This window comes from Heteronotia binoei, chromosome 6, assembly GCF_032191835.1.
Source record: "Heteronotia binoei isolate CCM8104 ecotype False Entrance Well chromosome 6, APGP_CSIRO_Hbin_v1, whole genome shotgun sequence".
In the NCBI taxonomy this organism is placed as follows: Eukaryota; Metazoa; Chordata; class Lepidosauria; order Squamata; family Gekkonidae; genus Heteronotia; species Heteronotia binoei.
The window spans coordinates 70,188,369-70,209,834 of NC_083228.1; the positions used below are offsets into that span (position 1 = coordinate 70,188,369).

The 21,466-nt window shown below is 44.8% G+C and overlaps 1 protein-coding gene across 4 annotated transcripts in view; it reads left to right on the forward strand.

Annotated features, from left to right (window-relative positions):
- SORCS1 (sortilin related VPS10 domain containing receptor 1) overlaps positions 1-21,466 on the forward strand; it is a 763,613-nt gene that overhangs the window by 581,911 nt on the left and 160,236 nt on the right. For all 4 annotated transcript variants that reach the window (XR_009555572.1, XM_060241701.1, XM_060241700.1 and 1 more), the window contains exons 7-8: positions 12,964-13,082; positions 17,161-17,250. Coding sequence is in view for 3 of the 4 variants with exons in the window: in XM_060241701.1 (XP_060097684.1) it covers positions 12,964-13,082; positions 17,161-17,250 (209 nt within the window). In the remaining variant the exon portion in view is untranslated. The remainder of the gene's footprint in view (positions 1-12,963; positions 13,083-17,160; positions 17,251-21,466) is intronic.

A 21,466-nucleotide genomic window follows, 5' to 3' on the forward strand; every position in this document is an offset into this window, starting at 1 on the left:
ATTGTGGCTGTGCGGAGAATCACCTACTTTGGGTGTCTGTAAAATCAAACCCCTTTGTTCAATCTGCTTGAAACTTTGGGGATTTATAGATTAGAGGAAAGATTGTCTGCTGGGCAAATTTAGTGCCATCATCTTAATGAGCAATGCAAAAGAACAGTGGCAGCACAATATGTAAAATAAAAAATACAAAATATTGTGCAAAAACAAACACTCTTGACTGGTGTATACAAAATTCTATTGTCATGAAATGAACAGCCTACAACAGTGGGCATGCATTCATACAGTATAAATAGACAACAAACGAAAGTCTCAAAACAATATTCCAAGGAGGACCCCACACAGTCTCTGAGTTTTCCAAACTGAGTACCAAGACTCAATAATAAAGTTCCACAGGAGTCCCTCCGTTGCTTGTTGACTTCTGAAGGAAAAATTCTAGCCTTCACGCAAACCCCGGCTTTGATTGCATTCCGCTGCTCCTGCAGCTTCCTCGTAAGTCAACTGAAACCTCCAGCCAAGTTCTCTCTCAAACGCCCATTTTGGTATCTGGAGGGGGATTATAACTGATAACATGTTTGACAAAACTTGGGCAAATTCCAGATATAGCTGCATCAAGTGTATTAGAGATGGTTAAATTAACCTGGGGGAAATGTTGGGTAAGCAAGGGGGTCTGTAGGCCTTTTGCAGCTGCTCTCCCCACCAGTCTGCCCTGCCAGTGAGTCATGACCCCATATAGCACACCCATTATCCAATTGTGCGCAAGCTGCACTGCAAGATACTAAGTCCCATGGTTGCGGAGCCAACAAACATAGCTGTGCAACTTGGCATCTTGCCTGGCCATGAACATACCAGGGTTTAGATTGCCTGCCAGGTGCCATCATTGGCTATAGAGGGAGTGGGATTCAGCAGGAAGCCAGTGGGTGCTTTCTGTGATGTTCACAGCACTGGATGGGGGGCATGGACTGTCGGGGAGGCTGATTTTTCACTCCATGGGTGCATATGGGTTATGCCATGGATTTTACTGGGGGAGGGGCATTCCTGGAATGGAACAGCTTCTGAATCTAAGTTACTCATTCCTGCCATGTCCCTAAGCTGAATCTTACCAGCATAGAAGGCTGCACTAATGGTACTGTCATCATGCCAGCTAGATGGTATCCTCTTTGCCCCCTTTTGAAGATTGCCTTGCAAATAACTAAAATACATATTTATATTTAATAATTTTCTTTAAGGAATAAATTTTGATAATTTTGACCCCTCAAATGAAAGTATGAGTGAAAGTGGTGTTCACTTCTGCATTTCCCATTGAAAGAAGCTCATATAACAGGCTTCTGTTTATTTGGTCCTGTGTCACTTGCGTATTACTTCAGGTTTGAAATTGGCTTAGAAAATTTAATGGAAAAGAATGTCAGCAGAAAAAATCACAAATGTTTTGCTTTGTTGAGGTAAACAAATGCAGCTACTTTCAGAGTTTAAAGACTTTCAGTTAACATTGGGCCTTATGAGCCATTGTGTTTGATCTTCATGTGTTACAAATTATGTCCAGTGCTTCAGAGAGCCAGTTTGGTGTACTGGTTAGGACTCTAACTTGGGAAAACCAGGTTTGATTTCCCACTCCTCCACATGCACCTACTGAGTGGCCTTGGGTCAGTTACAGTTCTTGAGAGTTGCTCTCTCAATAGCAATTCTGGAAAGAGCTCTTTCAGCCCCAACTACCTCTCAGGGTGTCTGTTGTGGGGAGAGGAAGGGAAAGGAAATTGTAAGCCACTTTGAGACTCCAAGTGAATAAATCCAATATCCTTCTCCTCCTCCTCTTCCTCCTCCTCCTCCTTCTATTTATACGGTGATATTCTTGGAATAGAATAATTCTGTATACTACAGTTAGGGAAATCAAATGCTCAGTACATCTCATGTAATTATGGAACCAAACATACTCCCCAGTAACATCTGTTCAAAAATGGCTCTCTTCCTATGGGACATAATTATATAACCATATAATGTCACCATGCATGCAAGAGGAGAGGCTGGCCACTATACCAGGATCTTTATACCAACAGCACATATGGCCTTTCCTACCCCGCCAAAGGCACAGATTGAAGTTGGTTCTGCTAGTTGTCATTGCTGTAACAACTGAGCTTTGCCCAAATATCTGTACTTCAGGCTGCCACAGCTTCAGGAGCTCTCTATGCAGAGCTTCTGCAGCTGGTCTGTTTATTCTTTTTTATAGGTCATTCCCTGGAGGGCCAAAAGGCAGTTCAGTCCAGGCAGTCTGCAGCTTTGGGTTTTATGATAACTGTTTGGATCCTATCTGTAGTCATTTCAATGTTAGGAGTTATCAATTGAGATGCTTTTCAATTCATAGCTTCTACCTTTACATAGTCACCTCATTTGCTCCTGTTTTTTGATTCACCATTGGCCTGTTTCCACAAATTTATTTTCTTGTCAAATGAAGATGAGCTTATTTTAGCCATCTAATTAGCTTTCCCTTTATTTATTTAGAAAGCATGGGAGATTAATGGCTTTTCTCACAGAGACTTAAAGTAGTTAACAGTAAATGTAAAGTTTGCAACTAATGAATTTTAGTTGCAGAGTGACACTTCTGAATCTTCATGTTCTTTTATTGGTGCACCGTTATATCATTAGACTGATTCTTCTTTGTGAGATTCTATTGCCAGCTTTCATTCCATTTTTAAAACTTTTAAAAACCAATTTATGTTATTGTCTATTTTTCTTCCTGAGACTCAAGACTAAGGATATGTATGAACCTAAAAAGGGCCGTTTGGTTCAGGGTTGGGGGCAGCCTATAAACCAAGCCCCAAACAGGCCCCACCTGAACTGGTCCAGCAAGTTTGGTTCCCCCTTTCTCTTGGCCATGGCTTGCTGCAGCCAGGAGAAAGAGGATGGGGACCACTCTGGCAAGGACTTCCACCTTTCTTCCAGCCACAGCTCACTGGGGCCAGGAGAAAAGGGAGAACTACTCAGGATATGACTTCCTTTCCCCCTTTCTCCTAGTCATGGCTCACTGTGACCAGGATAAAGGGGGTGGGGATAGTCCAAAAAGGATTAAATGGCCCTCCCATTGTATTATAGCCCTATTACCTGTGTAAGAATGCCCTCCTGAATAATTTCATTTTGCAAAATCTGATGAATGCCAAGAGAGTGGGAGCCTTCCTGACCACATCAGGTAGGCCATTCCATAAAGTGGGGACTGTAATGTACATGTACAGGCAGTTGTTGATCTTGCCCATTTTCCTGGTGACACCTTCAGAGACCCTCCTCAGGTGAGCTAAGCTGTCATGCTGGAGCAAAGCCATGAAGGACTTCATGTCCAAAGCCATGAAGGACTTCATGTCCAAAGCCATGAAGGACTTTATTTTTATTTATTTTATTTATTTATTTATCTGAGATTTATATCCCGCCCTTCCCACTAGGTGGCTCAGGGCGGCTTACAACATGTATATGGCAGGGGTGGCCAACGGTAGCTCTCCAGATGTTTTTTTGCCTACAACTCCCATCAGCCCCAGCCATTGGCCATGCTGGCTGGGGCTGATGGGAGTTGTAGGCAAAAAACATCTGGAGAGCTACCGTTGGCCACCCCTGTAGCCAGCACCTTGAATCGAACCTGACAACTAATGGGCAGCTAATGGAGTGACTGTAACAACAACAACAACAACAAATTTTATTTGTATCCCGCCCTCCCCGCCGGAGCAGGCTCAGGGCGGCTAACAACATGGTTCGGAGTTAACTTATACAAGTGAATAAAACTACATTAAACATTATCAGCATTTACTTAAAATCTGATTAAACTTTAAAATTAAGTTAATTTTTAAAAGTGCTAGTGCTATGTTTACTTTTTCTGATGGCGGTTTCCTTCGCAATTTCCATTTCGATCAGGGAAAGCCAGTCTGAAGAGGAAGGTCTTGCAGGCCCTGCGGAACTGTTCTAGGTCCCGCAGGGCCCGCATTTCCTCTGGAAGTTGGTTCCATAGGCTCGGGGCTACAGAGGAAAAGGCCCGGTTACAGGTGCTTTGCAGCTTCACCTCTCTCGGTCCGGGGACAGTCAGCAGGTTTTTCCCGGCTGACCTCAGTGCTCTCTGGGGTTCATATGAGGAGAGACGGTCCCTAAGGTAGACAGGTCCTCGACCATATAGGGCTTTAAAGGTAATGACCAGCACTTTGTAACGAACCCGGTATGTAACTGGCAGCCAGTGCAGTTCGCGCAGCCCAGGCTGTATGTGCTCCCATTTAGGGAGTCCCAGCAACAGTCTAGCCACTGCGTTCTGCACCAGTTGCAGCTTCCGGGTTCGGCACAGAGGCAGCCCCATGTAGAGGGCATTACAGTAATCCAGTCTCGAGGTGACCGTTGCATGAAGCACCATTGCCAGATCTTGGCGCTCTAGGAAGGGAGCCAACTGTTTTGCCCGCCTTAGATGGAAGAAGGCTGACTTGGCAGTGGCTGCAATCTGGGCCTCCATTGATAATGCAGGCTCCAGTAAAACTCCCAGGCTCTTAACTCGGTGCGCCGCTTTCAACGGCGCCCCGTCGAAGACCGGGAGAAGTATTTCCCCTCCCCGAGCGCCCCGACCCAGACAAAGGACTTCTGTCTTCGCTGGATTCAGTTTCAGCCCGCTCTTCCTCAACCAGGTTGCCAAGTCCTGCAGGGCCCGGTCTAAATTCTCTGGGACGCAGTCAGGCCGTCCGTCCATTAGCAGATAGAGTTGGGTGTCATCTGCATATTGATGGCACCCAAGTCCATGTCTCCTGGCAATCTGGGCAAGGGGGCGCATGTAGATATTAAATAACATTGGTGAGAGAACTGCCCCCTGAGGCACTCCGCAATCCAGTGTGCGCCTCTGGGACAGCTCGCCACCAATTGCCACCCTTTGTCCCCGATCCTCGAGGAAGGAGAATGGGATGCATGACTGGCTAGCTCCTGATAATATCCAGAATGCAGCATTCTGCACCAGCTGCAGTCTAGTATTGATGTCACCATGGTATGGATCCAGGAGGCCAGATCAACCAAGTCAATGTAGGATGCCATCTTCCTGATTAAACTAAAGCATTATTTGCAACTCCATTAACTTGGTTCTTCAGCAGTAATGTTGGATCTGGTATTACTTTTAGGTTCTTAAATGGGTCAGCAGGGCTCATCTGAACCTAATCAAAAACAGGAAGGAATATGTCCTTCAAAATCTGCTCAAGCAGCATTACCTCTTTGTGAGAGTTCACCCAAAGGTCAGGTGGGATTAGGGAGGCTCCAGGAGCTACTGCAGGTGGAACTGGGGAGGCTTCAGGAGCTACAGGCACAGGATCACCAAGAGGTCAAGACTGCTTGGAGCCCAGCACTTCTCCAGGTGGGACTGGAGAGGATTTATGGGTTTCTGAACTGGACACAAGGACCAGCAACCAGTAAGACAAGGAGGAATCCTGGCCAGTTGTGCAGCCAATCATGCAGCAGCCAGATGCTGAGAAGGAGCGGTGCCAAACCACTCCTCCAGGTCAGACCCTATACTGGGTAAGAGACTTGTTGGGGTGGTTTGTTGGGGTGGTTGGGGTCCCATCCCACTGGAGGGAACACAGCACAAGATTCTCTGCCTATAACAAAGAAACCACTGTTCAGCGGAAACTCCCAGGACTCGTTTGGTCTTATTTGCCAAACTCTGTTTATCAGGATTTAGTTTTAGTTTGTTCACTCTTAACCATAGCAGACAGGCAGTGATTCATCAGGACTATTACCATATTACCAGGACATTTCACCAAGGAGATAAAGAGCTGAGTGTCATCAGCATATAGATGGCAGTCAACCCCCAAACTGTAAATAGTTTTTCTAAGCGCTTTATATAGAGGTTGAATAGCATGGGGGATAGGTCCCACAACCTTCCATTATGGCCCTATCCACCTATCTTTAAAAGCTTTATTAAAATCAGTGTGCCATGTTTACATTTTTAAATAGACTTTTAAAAAATACTGGCTGCTGATCAAAATAAGAACGTTCAACAAAGCTATTCACTCCATTTTGGCTTGATCCAGTATGGCAATTCCCCATACCCTTTCCTAGTCAAGATGCAGTATGTTTTCACTGTTACTGTAACAATCAAAACAGCAGCTGTTGTTGGAGATGAGACTGTTGGAAATGAGAAGCATAACATCCCAATTACTGAGAGGAGAGAGAACATCTGTGCTAGAGAAGGAATAAAATTAAATCCTCATCTCAGCATTAGAATATATTAATTGACATGAATTAAGTGTAAGTGATAAGGTATTTCCTGTATAGCTGGGTAAATAAAGAGCCCAAATGGATTAAATATCAAGAGGCAAACTTTTGTTGAATGCTACCCTAAAAAGCCCCCTTAAGATGAAACAATTATTGTGAAAAATGAGCCACACTGCTTGTAATGTGTTGGTATCTTGTATTACTTTTCCTGCAATTTTGTTTACTTACTGTAATGACACCCCCACTCCAGATCTAGAGCAAGTGATTAAATTCTATACCCCACAAACCAACCCTGGAGGTTGGTTTGTAAACCAAACCAGTTTGTAGTGGTTCATGACTGCTACTTTCTCCTCACTGCTTTTCATGGGGAGCAGAAAGCAGGGGCTCTCCCCATGAAAAGTGGTGGGGAACAGGAAGCAAGGGATTAAATGGCTCTGACCCATTTAAAACCAGCTTTTTGCTGCCTGCTGCTTTTCATGGAAGCAGAAAGTTGAGGTTTCTCCTCAAAAAGGAGTGAGGAGCAGAAAGAAGGAGAGCCATTTTAAATCCCTTGCTTTCTGCTCTTAATGAACTGCCATAAAATTCATGCACTTTCATTGTGACTCTTCAGTTTACAAACTTTGGTTCATGAACCCTAACCCAGCCAAAATTGAGCAGTTCATGTCCATCTCTACTCAAGATGTCACCTAATATGAGGGGATTATTGACTTGAAGGAACCACCAACAGTAGGCTTGATGAAAACAACTAAGAAACAGATTTATTTCTGTGGTATGAATGGCTTGTTGTTTCCTTGTTTTCCTTACCTCTTAGTATAACAGCAGAATAACAGCAGTATAGTTAACTGGAAAGTTGGGGCTTGAGAAAGCACCAGTTACCAAGTAAATTTCTTGCTTGACTTGTATATTTCCAGAATACATGTAACCTATCCCCCATGACCCCAAGGGTAAAGAACACAAGGGGCCAAAGCTAAAGCTAAGGTCAAAAGGGGAGCCCACATCTTGCAGTTCCTTTGAATAAAATGGAAAATATTTATAAGTAAATATTTAAAGGATTTAATTGCTAATCACCTGGTGCTACTTATGCAGAAGTAGCAGAGCTTTAAGCCTTGGAAACATCAGGACATCCACATGGAAAAAGGTGTTTGAGTGAAGAATATTTCTCAATAGGAATTTTTGTGTGTGTGTGTGTGGATATGCCCTTCAGGCCTGCACAGAGGAATTTGTAGGTGAAGCACAGTGTGCACGGTACTGGCTCCACCCTTTCACCTTGGGGTCATCTGCCATGGCCCAGTAAGCCGGGACACCGGCAGCGAGTCCTCCGGGGGGGGGATGGGCTCCCTCTTGGGTATCCTGCCCCCCCAGGGAAAGTGTATGCACAATACATAGCCTCTCCTTTCCCGGTGTAGTGAATGCCACGTGGTCACTGTCCGGCTATGCCTGGCAGATGGTCACTGCAATGGCCTCTCCTGCATTACTGCATCCATGGCAACACCTTCCTGCTGGTCCCCCCCGTTTCTCACAGAGTTTGCAACGTCATGGTGCGACCGAATGTCCAGTGGTATAACCGGATGGGCAGGCTGGGCTCACCAACCTCGCCAGCCAAGAGAAGGAAAACTCTAACATCAAACCCGGACAGATAGAGCTCGTTAATGTAACACCTACCACCTGGAGGACTCGCTGCCTGAAGGGCATATCCACATCCACAACCCACAACACACCAAGTCCTGCAGCGATGGGCAAGGGGTGAAACGGCAGGTGGAAGATGCCACTGGAAGCCGCAGTCCTGATCCTGCATGTAGGCAGTTCACGGTATTGGTCGCCTGATGCTGACCCGGAGACAAAAGCATTTTTCGGCAGCACCCTGAATGACCAAGCAGCCTTATCTAGGGACAGCACTGCTTGCTCCACACGGAGAGGGGCCTAGAAGAGATGGCCTAAACAAAGCTCATCTCCCCCCCCCCACTTGGCTAGCCGCGGTCAACGGGCATCCTTACTTGCGGTCAAAAAATAACAACAAAGAAAAGGCATGCACCTGCCTCACAAAGTGTCCAAAGACTAAAGCTTGCGTGTTGGAACATCAGAACCATGCTTGACACAGTAGACAGTGGTTGCCCTGAACGATGCTCTGCTCTAGTTGCCCACGAACTTCTCAAGTTGAATATTGACATAGCAGCTCTCAGTGAGGTCCGTTTCCCTGAGGAAGGTAGTCTTCAAGAACATGGTGCTGGCTATACCCTCTACTGGTCGGGTAAGTCAAAGGCTGAGAGCCGCCTTTCTGGCGTTGGCTTCATGGTCAGAAGACCCCTACACGGAAGACCCCTACAGAGGACAAGGTGATCATCCTTGGCGACTTCAATGCCAGAGTAGGTAAAGACTCGGAAGCCTGGAAAGGAGTACTTGGCAAACACGGCATTGGCAACTGCAATGATAACGGGCGCCTCCTGCTAGAATTCTGCACGGAGCACCAGCTCACCATCACCAACACTATCTTTCAGCAGAAGAACAGCCTGAAGACAACCTGGATGCACCCACGGTCCAAGCACTGGCACCTTATCGACTACATTCTGGTGCGCCAGAGAGACCTTCGAGATGTCTTACACACCCGAGTAATGCCCAGTGCGGAATGTCATACGGATCATCGTCTTGTACGCTGCAATCTCCGTCTTCACTTTAAACCCATACCCAGGAGAGGAGGTATCCCTCGGAGGAAGCTTTAGGTTGGCAGCCTTCAGTCAGCCGAAGTTAAAGCTGCCTTCCAGTCAAAACTCCAGTCAAGAATTGAGGACCCCAGTTGCCCCACAGACCCTTCTCCAGAAGCACTCTGGGAACACCTAAAAACTACCATCCTGTTGATCTCTGAAGAAGTCCTCGGGTTCTCCACAAGGAAGAACAAGGACTTATTTGACGAGAACAATCAAGAGATCCAAGAACTACTAGGAAAAAGAGGTCTGCCTACCAAGCACATCTTGCTCAGCCCTCCTGTCCCAGGAAAAAAGCAATCTTTCACGCTGCATGTAGCAACCTCCAGCGCAAGCTTCGAGACATTCAGAACGAGTGGTGGACCAAGCTTGCAGAAAGAACCCAGCTGTGTGCAGACACTGGTGATTTAAGAGGGTTCTACGAAGCCCTGAAGGCAGTATATGGCCCATCATATCAGGTTCAGAGTCCCTTGCGTAGTGCAGACGGCCAAGTGCTCCTCACAGACAAGGCATCCATACTGAACTGGTGGTCGGAGTATTTTCAGGTTCTCTTCAGTGCCAACCGCGTAGTTCAAGATTCAGCAATCCACTTCACCCCACTTCAACCAGTGAAAACAGATGAGATCCCCACCCTAGAAGAGACTGTTAAAGCCATCAAGCAACTGAAAAGTGGCAAGGCAGTGGGAGTTGATGGAATCCCACCAGAGATCTGGAAGCATGGGGGCACAGTACTACATAGCACACTTCACAAAGTACTTGTCACCTGCTGGGAACAAGGCAAACTACCACAGGACTTTCGCGATGCAATCATCATCACTCTACACAAGAACAAAGGGGAAAAGTCAGACTGCTCCAACTACCGGGGGATAACCCTGCTCTCCATCGTAGGCAAAATCCTTGCCAGAATACTCCTGAACAGACTGGTGCCCACCATTGCAGAAGAACTCCTCCCAGAGAGCCAGTGCGGCTTCAGAGCTAACAGGAGCACCACCGACATGGTATTTGTTCTCAGGCAGCTCCAAGAGAAATGCAGGGAACAGAACAAGGGTCTATATGTGACTTTTGTAGACCTTACCAAAGCTTTCGATACCGTTAGCAGGAAAGGCCTGTGGCAAATCTTGGAACGTTTAGGATGTCCCCCCAAGGTTCCTCAGCATGATCATCCAGCTACATGAAGACCAGCGAGGCCAAGTCAGACACTGCAACAACCTCTTGGAGCCCTTCCCAATAGGCACAGGTGTAAAGCAAGGCTGCGTTCTCACGCCAACTCTCTTTACAATCTTCTTTAGCATGATGCTTCAAACAGCCGCAGTAGATCTAGATGATGACGATGGTGTCTATATCCACTATCGCACCGATGGCAGCCTGTTCAACCTGAGGCGACTAAAGGCTCACTCCAAGACAATGGAAAAACTTATCCGAGAGCTACTGTTTGCTGATGATGCTGCACTCGTCTCCCACTCGGTATCAGCTCTGCAGCATATGACGTCCTGCTTTGCAGAGGCTGCCAAGCTATTCGGCCTAGAAGTTAGTCTGAAGAAGACAGAAGTTCTCCACCAGCCTGCACCCCAGGAAGATTATCACCCTCCCTGCATCACTGTGGGTGAATCAGTTCTGAAGACAGTCCAGCAGTTCAGCTACCTGGGGTGCGTCATCTCCTCAGATGCCAAGATCGACAAGGAGATTGACAACAGGCTGGCAAAGGCAAACCGTGCATTTGGCCGACTGCACAAAAGAGTGTGGAGCAACAAGCATCTGAAAAAAGGCACAAAGATCAATTTTTACAATGCGGTTGTGATGACAACCCTCATCTACGGCTCCGAATCGTGGGTTTTATACCGTCATCACCTGCAACTCCTTGAGCGCTTTCATCAGCGCTGCCTTTGCACCATCCTCAACATCCACTGGAGTGACTGTGAGCAACACTGAAGTCCTCAAGAGGGCGGAGGTTACAAGCATCGAGGCACTGCTATTGAAGACGCAGCTGCGCTGGGCAGGGCATATTTCTAGGATGGAAAACCACCACCTTCCCAATATTGCTCTGTATGGCGAACTTTCCACCGGCCATCGAAATAGAGGGGCACCAAAGAAGAGGTACAAGGACTCCTTGAAGAAATCCCTTGGCACCTGTCTCATCAACCATCACCAGTGGTCTGACCTAGCCTCAGATTGCAAAGCATGGAGGCACACCATCCACCAGGCTGTCTCTTCCTTTGAGAACACACGCATAGCTGGTCTTGAGGACAAAAGGAGATTGAGGAAGAATCGCACTGCTACAGCACCAACCCCAAATCAGACTTTTCCCTGCAGCCACTGTGGCTGGATCTGCCTGTCCCGCATTGGTCTTGTCAGCCACCAGCGAGCCTGCAGCAGACGTGGACTACTGCACCCTTCTTAAATCTTCATTCGTGAAGTGAAGCCGAGAGAGAGAGATTTCTCAGTAGGAATCCACCTCAATATTCTGTCAGATCTTTCATGGGCCTTCTTGCCTACTTTTAGTTTTAGATTGCTGTATGCTGCTCTCAGCTGCCAACCCTTAACCTATGACCTGACAGCATATATTCAGAATCATCAAATCAAGGCTTCCCTCAGCATGTATCTATGGTTGTCTACACTAAAATTCAGTGTCAAAACACTGCATTCAAGAATTATTCATGATGAATTAGCTAGAGTGGGTTTATGATTTTCCTTGTGGTGTCCATTTCCAGTCCATTGAATTTGTTAATTCTCACAGACCAACAGATTTGCTAGACTGTTCCCAGGTCTTTTGTAAGATTTTTGAATCTTTTCTTAAAGTTAGCCAATAAAGGTACTCGTAGGCTGAGAACAGCCAGCCAGCTCAGGGCAGCATCAAGCCACCCTGGAAGTGAGCTGGCCAGAAAAGGAGTGACCAGGAGCTTCCAGATGGTATATGAACCACCCCCAGAACAGGGGTGGTCTATGTGCACCCTGGAGGAGCTTCCAGAGCACTTGTGTGCCCGTTGGCCACTCCTCGGCCACTTTCCAGCTATCCAGACAGCCTGGAAAGCACCTCAAAGCCTCCTTAGAATTTAGGTACCACTTTGAAAATGGTACCTTTCGGAGGCATCTTCAGTCTGGCCCATGATGGGCTGCCTGTGGGATGGGGAAGGCAGGCAGACATGCACATGTGTACATACTTTTTTGATCTGCCTGCTTGCCGTCCCCAGGGTGGCTTAAACTGCCTGTTATCAGCTATATAGTGTCCCTAGGAAGTGTGCTCTGTAGGCTGTTTCCTAAACCAGAAGTAGAGGGGATGGAATAAAAGCTTGCACTTTGAAAAAGAAGGTGCCTTTTTGCAGCCTTAAGGCTTGGGGCATGATTCTTGCTTTTCAGACTAAAAACCACACTCATCCCAAAATTGCCTGAATTGCAAATGGATGGTGGGTTATCATGAGACAGCATATTATGCAGAGTGAACGAATTAGATATGACTTCCAAACAATATCTGCAGAAAGATCATATATAATATTATATATGTTTTGCTTAGGAATCAAAGTAAGCAACAGGTGGGTCAATCAACAATATTGGTCAGCCTATTAACTAAATTCTTTAGCCTTAAAAAAAAAAAAAGCTTTTGTCTTGAGCTACAGATATCAGAGTTGGCTTCATTAGAGAGGAGAGACTGTCAGAAATACATATAACAAAATTCAAGACATATTTTGAATTTCCTGTTCAGGTGAAACACTAAAGGCATTCTGAAGAAAGCAAAACCAAGGCCAATGGGATTAGTGACATTCCTTCAAGTGAGGATGGGCACTTACCCATTTTTACATATACACTTACAGCCACTATGATCTTCCATTTTCTGAAAAGCCACTGTGCTTGTCTGGCCTTTTCACCAGCAGTGACTGACAATTGAGCAGGGAAGAAGTTTGAGCCCCTGCTTTCCTGTTTTCTGTCCTACATTGAGTCACACTAGAACTAATCCATTTTAAAAAGGTCATTAAGTCAATATGCAGATAAAAGCAGAGCTAAAATAAATTTCAATGTAAAAGTTAAGTCCACTCAAAATGATTTTCTTTGTTTGTCATTTCAGATGCTCAATACATCACTTGCAGGATGCAGAACTGCTCTGAAGCAATAAGAAGTAAACCGTTTCCAGGATACATTGACTTTGACTCCCTCATTGTCCAGGATGATTATGTGTTTGTTCAGGTCTGAAACAGCCTTTTTCCTGCTGATTGATTGCAACTCATTTGTTCTCCATTCCTGAATTTTAATCTCCCTTTCCCACACATGCAACAAAAACAGCTTGAGTGTTACATCTTAGTGCATCAAAACGAAGCACTGGTCCCATTGGGATGATAATTGTTTCCTTCTGCCTATACCTCAAGTGCCTTATCAACACTAGGGTCATGGGGGATCTGTCTGGAGTGTGTGCTCTGTGTACAGAAAGAATCTTCCTTGCCAATCAGCCATCCTCATCTTGCATTCAAAGAGTATCCTCCTCCTCACCAGGTTTTTAAGTTTGTATGCCAGGTTCTGATGCTACAATTGCAACAGACCAATCAAGGCTTTTTTTCTGTTAGTTTCAGATAGGGGGAGAAGAGGTGAGGGAGTGAGACAGAGAGTGCTAGAGAAGAGTAATCAGGCATGATTGTCATGCACGGGCTATGATTATTGCGAAAAGGATGGAGATGAGATGTATTCAGCTGAGCTGTGTTCCAGGTGAAAGCCACAGAATATAACTGAATGGTTTCATGTTTCATTATCCTCCTGCTGCTGTCCATTTCATAACAAAGAAGCTGGAAATAAACTGCAGGTAGAGTGGAGATGAGCTGTAAATTATCTGGCTTCAAGCTATTTTATGAGACTCCTAGGTCCTTGAATTGTTTCAGTGCATACTAGAGGGACCACTTTCTGAGCTGGAATGTGTAAGGTCCTGATTTTTGACCTGAAATTATACTTGGCTCTCTGCAAATGTTACGAAACATCTTTTTTTATCGTAGCCTTCCTACCCCATGACGGTAAGCAGAAGTTTCTCCCCAAAACTCCTTCCAACACAGAGAGAACATTCACTAGCTTTCCTGGGTATAATGTGCTTCTTTTTGGTACAGCCTCAGAGATAGACGGGCAACAGACGGGCATTTGGGGGCAGATAGGAGGTGTCCTGAAGCCTCCACACACTCCCCTGCAAGCTGTCCTCATCCTGTCCTTGGGGCAAAATGGGCGTGTTCAAACAGCAGTTACACACCATTCCCATCACATTTCCCCCCATATGTGATGTGATGGTATCGCTTTACTCTGCTCTGGTAAGACCTTGCCTGGAGTATTGTGTTCAGTTTTGGGCATCACAAACTGGAACGGGTCCAGAGGAGGGTGACGAAGATGGTGAGGGGTCTGGAGACCAAGTCCTATAAGAAAAGGTTGAAGGAGCTGGGCATGTTTAGCCTGGAGAGGAGGCAGCTGAGAGGTGATATGATCACCATTTTCAAGTACTTGAAGGGCTGTCATATAGAGGATGGTGTGGAATTGTTTTTTTGTGGCCCCAGAAGGTAGGACCAGAACCAGTGGGTTGAAATTTAATCAAAAGCGTTTCCGGCTCAACATTAGGAAGAACTTCCTGATAGTTAGAGCGATTCCTCAGTGGAACAGGCTTCCTCAGGAGGTGGTGGGCTCTCCTTCCTTGGAGGTTTTTAAACAGAGGCTAGATGACCATCTGACAGCAATGAAGATCCTGTGAATTTAAGGGGAGGTGTTTGTGAGTTTCCTGCATTGTGCAGGGGGTTGGACTAGATGGCCCTGGAGGACTCTTCCAACTCTATGATTCTATGATTTTCAGTAGTCATGAGCATGCATGCACATGCGCTCATGCACACTGAATAGTTTTTGTTTTTAAAAAGCTGGATGCGACTTGGGGTGGCTTGGTGGTTTCACACTACCAAGGCACTTTGCTTGCATCCTTCTGCGTCCAGATGCCAAGGAGGCGACTGGCATGTGACTTAGATATTTGCTACCACTTCAGAAGTGGTATCTTTTTGAGTCGCACAGCAGAGGCCGGAGGATGGGGTGAGTACAGGATGAGGATGAGCAGCAGATGTTTGTGTGTGGAAGGATTTTTTGGGTCTATTTCAGAACCATCTCTGAGTCAGCCCAAAGTGCCAGTCCGTAATCACCCCTTGAATCCTACATGACTTTTCTCCATTCAGATCCCATGATCCACATTGTTGGTCAAATGGGACAGCTGTGGTAAACGTGGTTACATCTATGTGTTGGCATGTTTCTCCTCCTCCACCAAGTAAAAAATTCCAAACAGTGACTGTGTGCTTCATACCCCCAGTGTTCACTACCAAAGTGTTTGGAGGTAATTCACCAGGCCCTAATATAGTTTCAGTATGTATTGATAGTGGTGTGACAGCAAATACTTGAAGTTAAGAGAGAGTAAGGCATGGCATTACAATTATATGATAAGCATATGTAGAAAGTCTGCTATAGGCATCTGTGGACAAAAGTACATTGCATGAATGTATGATCCTTGAATAATCCTTCTTTTAATTAAGGGGATAATTTTTAAACACTGTTTTAGCCTGGAAACTGTTATTTTAAGCTGTATGTGGTCTGTTTTTTATGATCTTTGCTTTTAAGCTGGGCTGGGGCTTTCTAAATGCTGGATTTTAATTAATATCTATTATTTTTTATTGTTTAAGCTGCCTCAGGCAGGTTTCTGAAGAGGCAGCATTAAAAATGTTCTAAATAAATAAATAATCACTGGGTATCATAACAGTCCTCCTTTGATTTCTGGGGGCAGTGAAAACAATTCATGTTCCCAACATTTTCTACACAGCCACAGATCCTAAAAACTCATTGTTACATTCTGAGGATTGCAAGATCTTTTCACTATTAGCCTCAAACAAGAGTGAAACCATGGAATCTGTGGCAAAATTCTTTTACCATGCTTCCAGGAGATGTTCTTTTTGACCATGGACTCTATTGTTATCTGTATGGTGTTGTCTTGTTATGCCAGTAAAGGTTTTGTGATGTGTTGTGATAATGTTGCTACATCTGAAATTCTGAAAACATCCAGTGCTTCACTAGTGCTGATGAGCTCACGGTTGTATGAACCAAGCCTCTGAAATATCTCACCTATTGCACAGAAATTAAGAGTCAGTTGCACAGTATATTAAAAAGCCAGATACACGTGGATCAGTGCCATCCTTAGCAGAATTCTACCCTTCTAAGTCCATGGAAGTCAGTGAGTTTAGAAGGGTGTACATTTATTTAGGATTGCACTATAAATTACATACTATAATTAGTAAGTCTATTGTATAACTCACAAGAAACAAGTATGCATAAGTTAGTGATGCATTATGCCTAGATGCTGCTATGTAATTCAGTATGCTTAACTACTAGAAAGTATTATATTGTAGCATTATGTTATTATATTCTGACTGATTTGATTATGCTTAAGTTATGAAATGAAAGCCTTATGTACCACACCTGATAGTTAATATAGACCCAAAGCAAACCTGAAAGCATCTTCATGTTACTTAACATATTTGTGAATGACTGTCACACCTGTTGTTTTCTTTATATGAATATATCATGCCAGCCATTTATTTGCTTTTACCATGTACAAGGTAGTGTGATTCCCTTTTGTTTTGCCCTTGAGGCCTCTTGGGAAGAAAGTCAGTTTTTCTGGTTTATTTGCAGCTAGCCTTTATCTGTATAGTAGGAGAAGATAGCCGGTTTAATTTTTGCCAGCTGTTAAAAACATTAACGACTCTGGCAGATGTAATGATCAATGTTAATGAAATGGAACACTCTGCAAAACTCAGAGCACTGTGGTGTACTTGAAAAGTCTGGCTGAAACTTTGGGGCTCGGTGTTTGGATAAAGTTTTCCAAAAGTTGACAGGGACATAAAGGCTTCTGTCATTGCTCTCTGAAGTCCTGATTGTGAGGTATAAAGAGCAACCACCATTGACTGAGCATTATAATTGCCACATGCTCAGCCAAGGCTGTATCTAGACTCTCAAGTTTCTTGTACCCTTCTGTCTTTCTGTACAAACAATCTGAATAGGTTATGCTACTTCACACTGTCAGTTTCCATTGCTGATGATGTGAATGATGGCTATTTTGTCTCTTGCTGTAACTGCAGTGCCATTTTTGAGCTGTCACTGCCACAATTGCATTCCCCTTTCCAGCTTGCCTATTATTTTCTCCCTGCCCTAAAAAAAAGGAAACAGTTATAATAATAACTTTGATAATAAAAGAAAACAACATTCTATGTTGCAGCTGACATCAGGAGGTCGGCCTCATTACTACGTGTCCTATCGGAGAAGTGCGTTTGCGCAGATGAAGCTACCTAAGTATGCATTGCCAAAGGTAAACTATTATGCCTGGAACATTTTTACAAATGTATTTTCTGATAACAGCTAGATCAAGCACCACAGCTTCTGAATGGCGTCTGCAGGATGGGTTTAATTAATGTAATTCACCCAATTCCTTTTAAACAAAATTGCAGCCACACACAAAAGAAAATCCACTCAATGAGGTCAATGTTTCAGCTGGCCAAGGATGTCAGTTCAAAATACAGATTGATTTTCAGGTTGGAGGAAATTACTGATTAGTATTTCTTTTTAATCATTAATGACATTTTGGGATTCTCTCTGAAAATGTTTTCCCCCTCCTTTCTCTGTGTGGGAGCCTACCATGTTTTGCTTCATTAATGGATTTTAATGGGAATTAAAGAAAAGGATGCTTTTGTATGTCTGCTTTACATCTTCCCTAATTAAGAACAATGAATAATTAGCAATAGAGCCTGAAAATATATCATTGCCTTCTGAAGCCAGGATTTAAAGAAGAATTAAAGAAGAAAATGTCAGTCAGAAGGAAGCAAACTTCCCTTGGCAGTCATCAAGGTTTTAGACCTCAAACCATTCCTTAAGACAAATGAGAGGGTCAGGGAAATTGCTGTTGAGGAGTGTTGTTCCCCACACCAAGGGATTTGATTCATTCTGTCATGATTCAGGAACATGGTCTATGAAACTGCTTGCCAGATTCAAGGTTCTGCACCTTTTATATACACAACAGCTGGGGGACTGCTTATGCAGCAAACTAACTCATCCTCTTTGAGACATCTGGCATTAGCCAGTGTCAGTCTTCAGCTTCTGCATATTTATATAAGGTCCCATGAAAGTCATTTTTTCTGTATCTTTGAAATATACAAAATTTGAGTATCTTTGAAGCCATCTTTTGAAAGTCTGGACTCCATTTGATATTTAAAATTTCCAAAATCTGACTATATGTTTCTCATTGCTCTCAAGGAATTCTGATGTAGAATGAAACTTCAGGTATTTGAAGAGACCCTGGGGGGATTTATTCTGTCAATTCACATCATAGTCAGACAAGTGTTTATTTGCAATAGATGTTTAAAAAGTCATCAAAACCTTTTCTAGCCAGTTATTATAATGGATGCGCTAAAGGTCACTTGGAAATGCCAAACTGCAGCTCACACTGCCCATTTGGGATGAGGCTGTTTGCTCTTAGATGCTTAGGCTTTCCAAATTGCTTAGTGTTCATCTGCCCATCTACACAAAATCAGGAAGATCACTTAAAGCATGAGACCAGATTACACTGTGTCTATCTCCATTTTATTTTTGTTTCTTGTAAGAGAGAAAGGGACCCAGGCAGCATCACTTTCTGTTTCCTTATGCTAATTTCCCTATTAAAATTTGTACATTTTTCAATGTTATTTTTGTATTAATTACATACAAATGGCACCAAAATGACTTTAAATTGAATAAAATCCATTGGAAGAGCAGGGCCTTTTTTGTAGAGAAAAAACCAGCAGGAACTCATTTGCATATTAGGCCACACCCCTGATGCCAAGCCAACTGCAATTACGTTCCTATCCAAAAAAAGTCCTGCCGTTGAGTAAGTTCCTCTTCTTCATCATAGATTGGGTCTTTTGGCTAACACCAAGTGGTCCTCCTTAGTCCCCAGACCAACTGTATCTGTTTAGAAGGCAACAAGTTCCTAATTTTACTCCTACTCAAGTTTTTATTTTTTAAAAAAAACAGCCCTTCCCCCCTCCATACCCTGATTTTAATTATAAGGACTCCCAAGACTTAGAGACAGGAGAGAAGGCTCAGTTGCAGTTCTGCAGACAACTTCTAAGTTTGTCTTTGAGACATATATCTTTGTGCCAGTAATATGTCATCAGCAAAAGTATACATACTTAAGGAAATGAAGGAATTTTCTCTGTGTGGACTTGCAGGCAGATTCCTCCCTGGACTCTTCAGAATTCAGTCAATATAAGACATGACATAAAATATAAGCTGGCCATAGAAACAGCTGACTACATTACCAGGACATAGATCTGGCCAAAATCTCACCTAATCAAAGTACCTTTTGCTGGTTCTGAGCTTCTTTTTTGATAATCACTAGATGCTATACTAGTGGAGACTAAAACACTATCCAAGCTGTGGAAAGTAGAGGTTATTATGTTCCAGAGTGGTAACCATCCAAACTTTCTGGCAAACCATGAAGCACAGAGCAAAAATAGTTTTAATAATCCTGTAAAGTCCAAGAAAACTGGAGTTTCAAGATCTTCAATGATGGCCTCAACCCTCACAGCAGGCCCATAGCTACGAGGGAGCCTGTGGGGGGCACAGTCCCCTGACTTCTGGCCAAGGACCCCTGACATGGGGCCCCAACCATCCCCCTGGGCCTCTGCACTGTCAGCGGGGGCTGCTGCTGGCCCTGCAAGCGATTTGCATGATGGAGAGGTCTTTCGTAGGGTTCGCAGCAGAAACAGCGTAGTCTCCTGCTGGAGTTAAAGGGGCCCCTGATCAGCTGATTGGTGGATCCTTTAACTGGCGGGGGAGGCTGAAGGCAGCTTCTGCCCCCAGCCCAGCACTCTATTTTAGTGGAGGGGAAGGAAGGCTGGCAGCGCTCCCCCCCCAGCCGCTCTCACCGCAGCCCTCGCCTTCCCTCCACTCAAATTGCTTTCGGGGCCATGGCAGAAGCAGTCCCAGTCTCCTGCCTGAGTTAAAGGGCCTGTCAATCAGCTGATTGGGGGCCCTTTAACTCGCCCAGGAATCTGGGTGCTGCTTCTGCCCTCCCTCTGGCTGGCACGCGATTTTAGTGGAGGGGAGGGTAGTGGCAAGAGCAGCAGGGCAGGAGGGTGTTAGAGCCCAACCACTTTCCCCTTCCCTCCCGTTCCAACTCTGATAGACTGGAGCATCCTACAATCAAATATTGTTCACCTTTAGAGCACTGCAAAATTCCAGTTTCTTTTGGCTGCACCAGAGGAACTCTTGGAAGGCAAGTCAAGATCATGGAGGCATCCAAATGCAAACAACCAGGGTTTAAAAAGATAAAGGTAATCCTCCGTGCAAGCACCAGTCATTTCTGACTCTGGGGTGATGTTGCTTTCATAACATTTTCACGGCAGACTTTTTATGGGGTGGTTTGCCAGTTCGATTCCGGCGGAAGCTGGATTCAGGTAGCCGGCCCAAGGTTGACTCAGCCTTCCATCCTTCCGAGGTCAGTAAAATGAGTACCCAGCTTGCTGGGGGGAAAGTGTAAAAGACTGGGGAAGGCAATGGCAAACCACCCTGTAAAAAGTCTGCCATGAAAACATTGTGAAAGCAACGTCACCCCAGAGTCGGAAACGACTGGTGCTTGCACAGGGGACCTTTCCTTTCCTTTCCTTTCCTTTCCTTTCCTTTCCTTTCCTTTCCTTTCCTTTCCTTTCCTTTCCTTTCCTTTCCTTTCCTTTCCTTTCCTTTCCTTTCCTTTCCTTTCCTTTGCTTTCCTTTGCTTTCCTTTGCTTTCCTTTCCTTGCCTTGCCTTGCCTTGCCTTGCCTTGCCTTGCCTTGCCTTGCCTTGCCTTGCCTTGCCATTGCCTTCCCCAGTTAAAATACAGCAATATCGTAATAATATTCAATTAAAAACATAACTCAATAATATATACACAGGTGGGCGGGCACAATTTACAAATTAAGACAGTATTTGACCCATTGTGGAGGAGGACAATAGATGGTATAAACAGTAGGATGGAAGGACATCCGCTTGCCTCAACCAAAAGCCTGGTGGAATAGCTCCGTCTTACAGATCATATGAAATGGAAGTAAGTCCGGTAGGGCCCGGGTATCCATGGGGAGCTGATTCCACCAGTCGGGGCCAGGGCCAAAAAAGCCCAGGCAAGTCGTACATTCCTCAACCAGGGGATGTCAAGGCAAGTCAGACATCCCTCGACCAGGATGTCAGTTGGCAGATCGCAACAGTCTACGGGGCTCATATGGGGAGAGATGGTCCCACAGGTCTGTCGGTCCCAGGCCACATAAGGCTTTGAATGTCAGTACTAGAACCTTGAAGTGGATCCAGTACTCAATTGGTAACCAGTGCAATTTGCACAGCATCAGCCAACTGCTTGCCCATAAAGGCAATCCAGTTAACAACCATGCTGCCACATTTTGCATCATTTGGAGTTTCTAGATCAGCCCCAAGGGCAAGCCTGCATAGAGCAAGTTACAGTAGTCCAATCTGGAAGTAACCATTGGATGGTTCACTATAGCTAAGTCCTGGGGAGTCA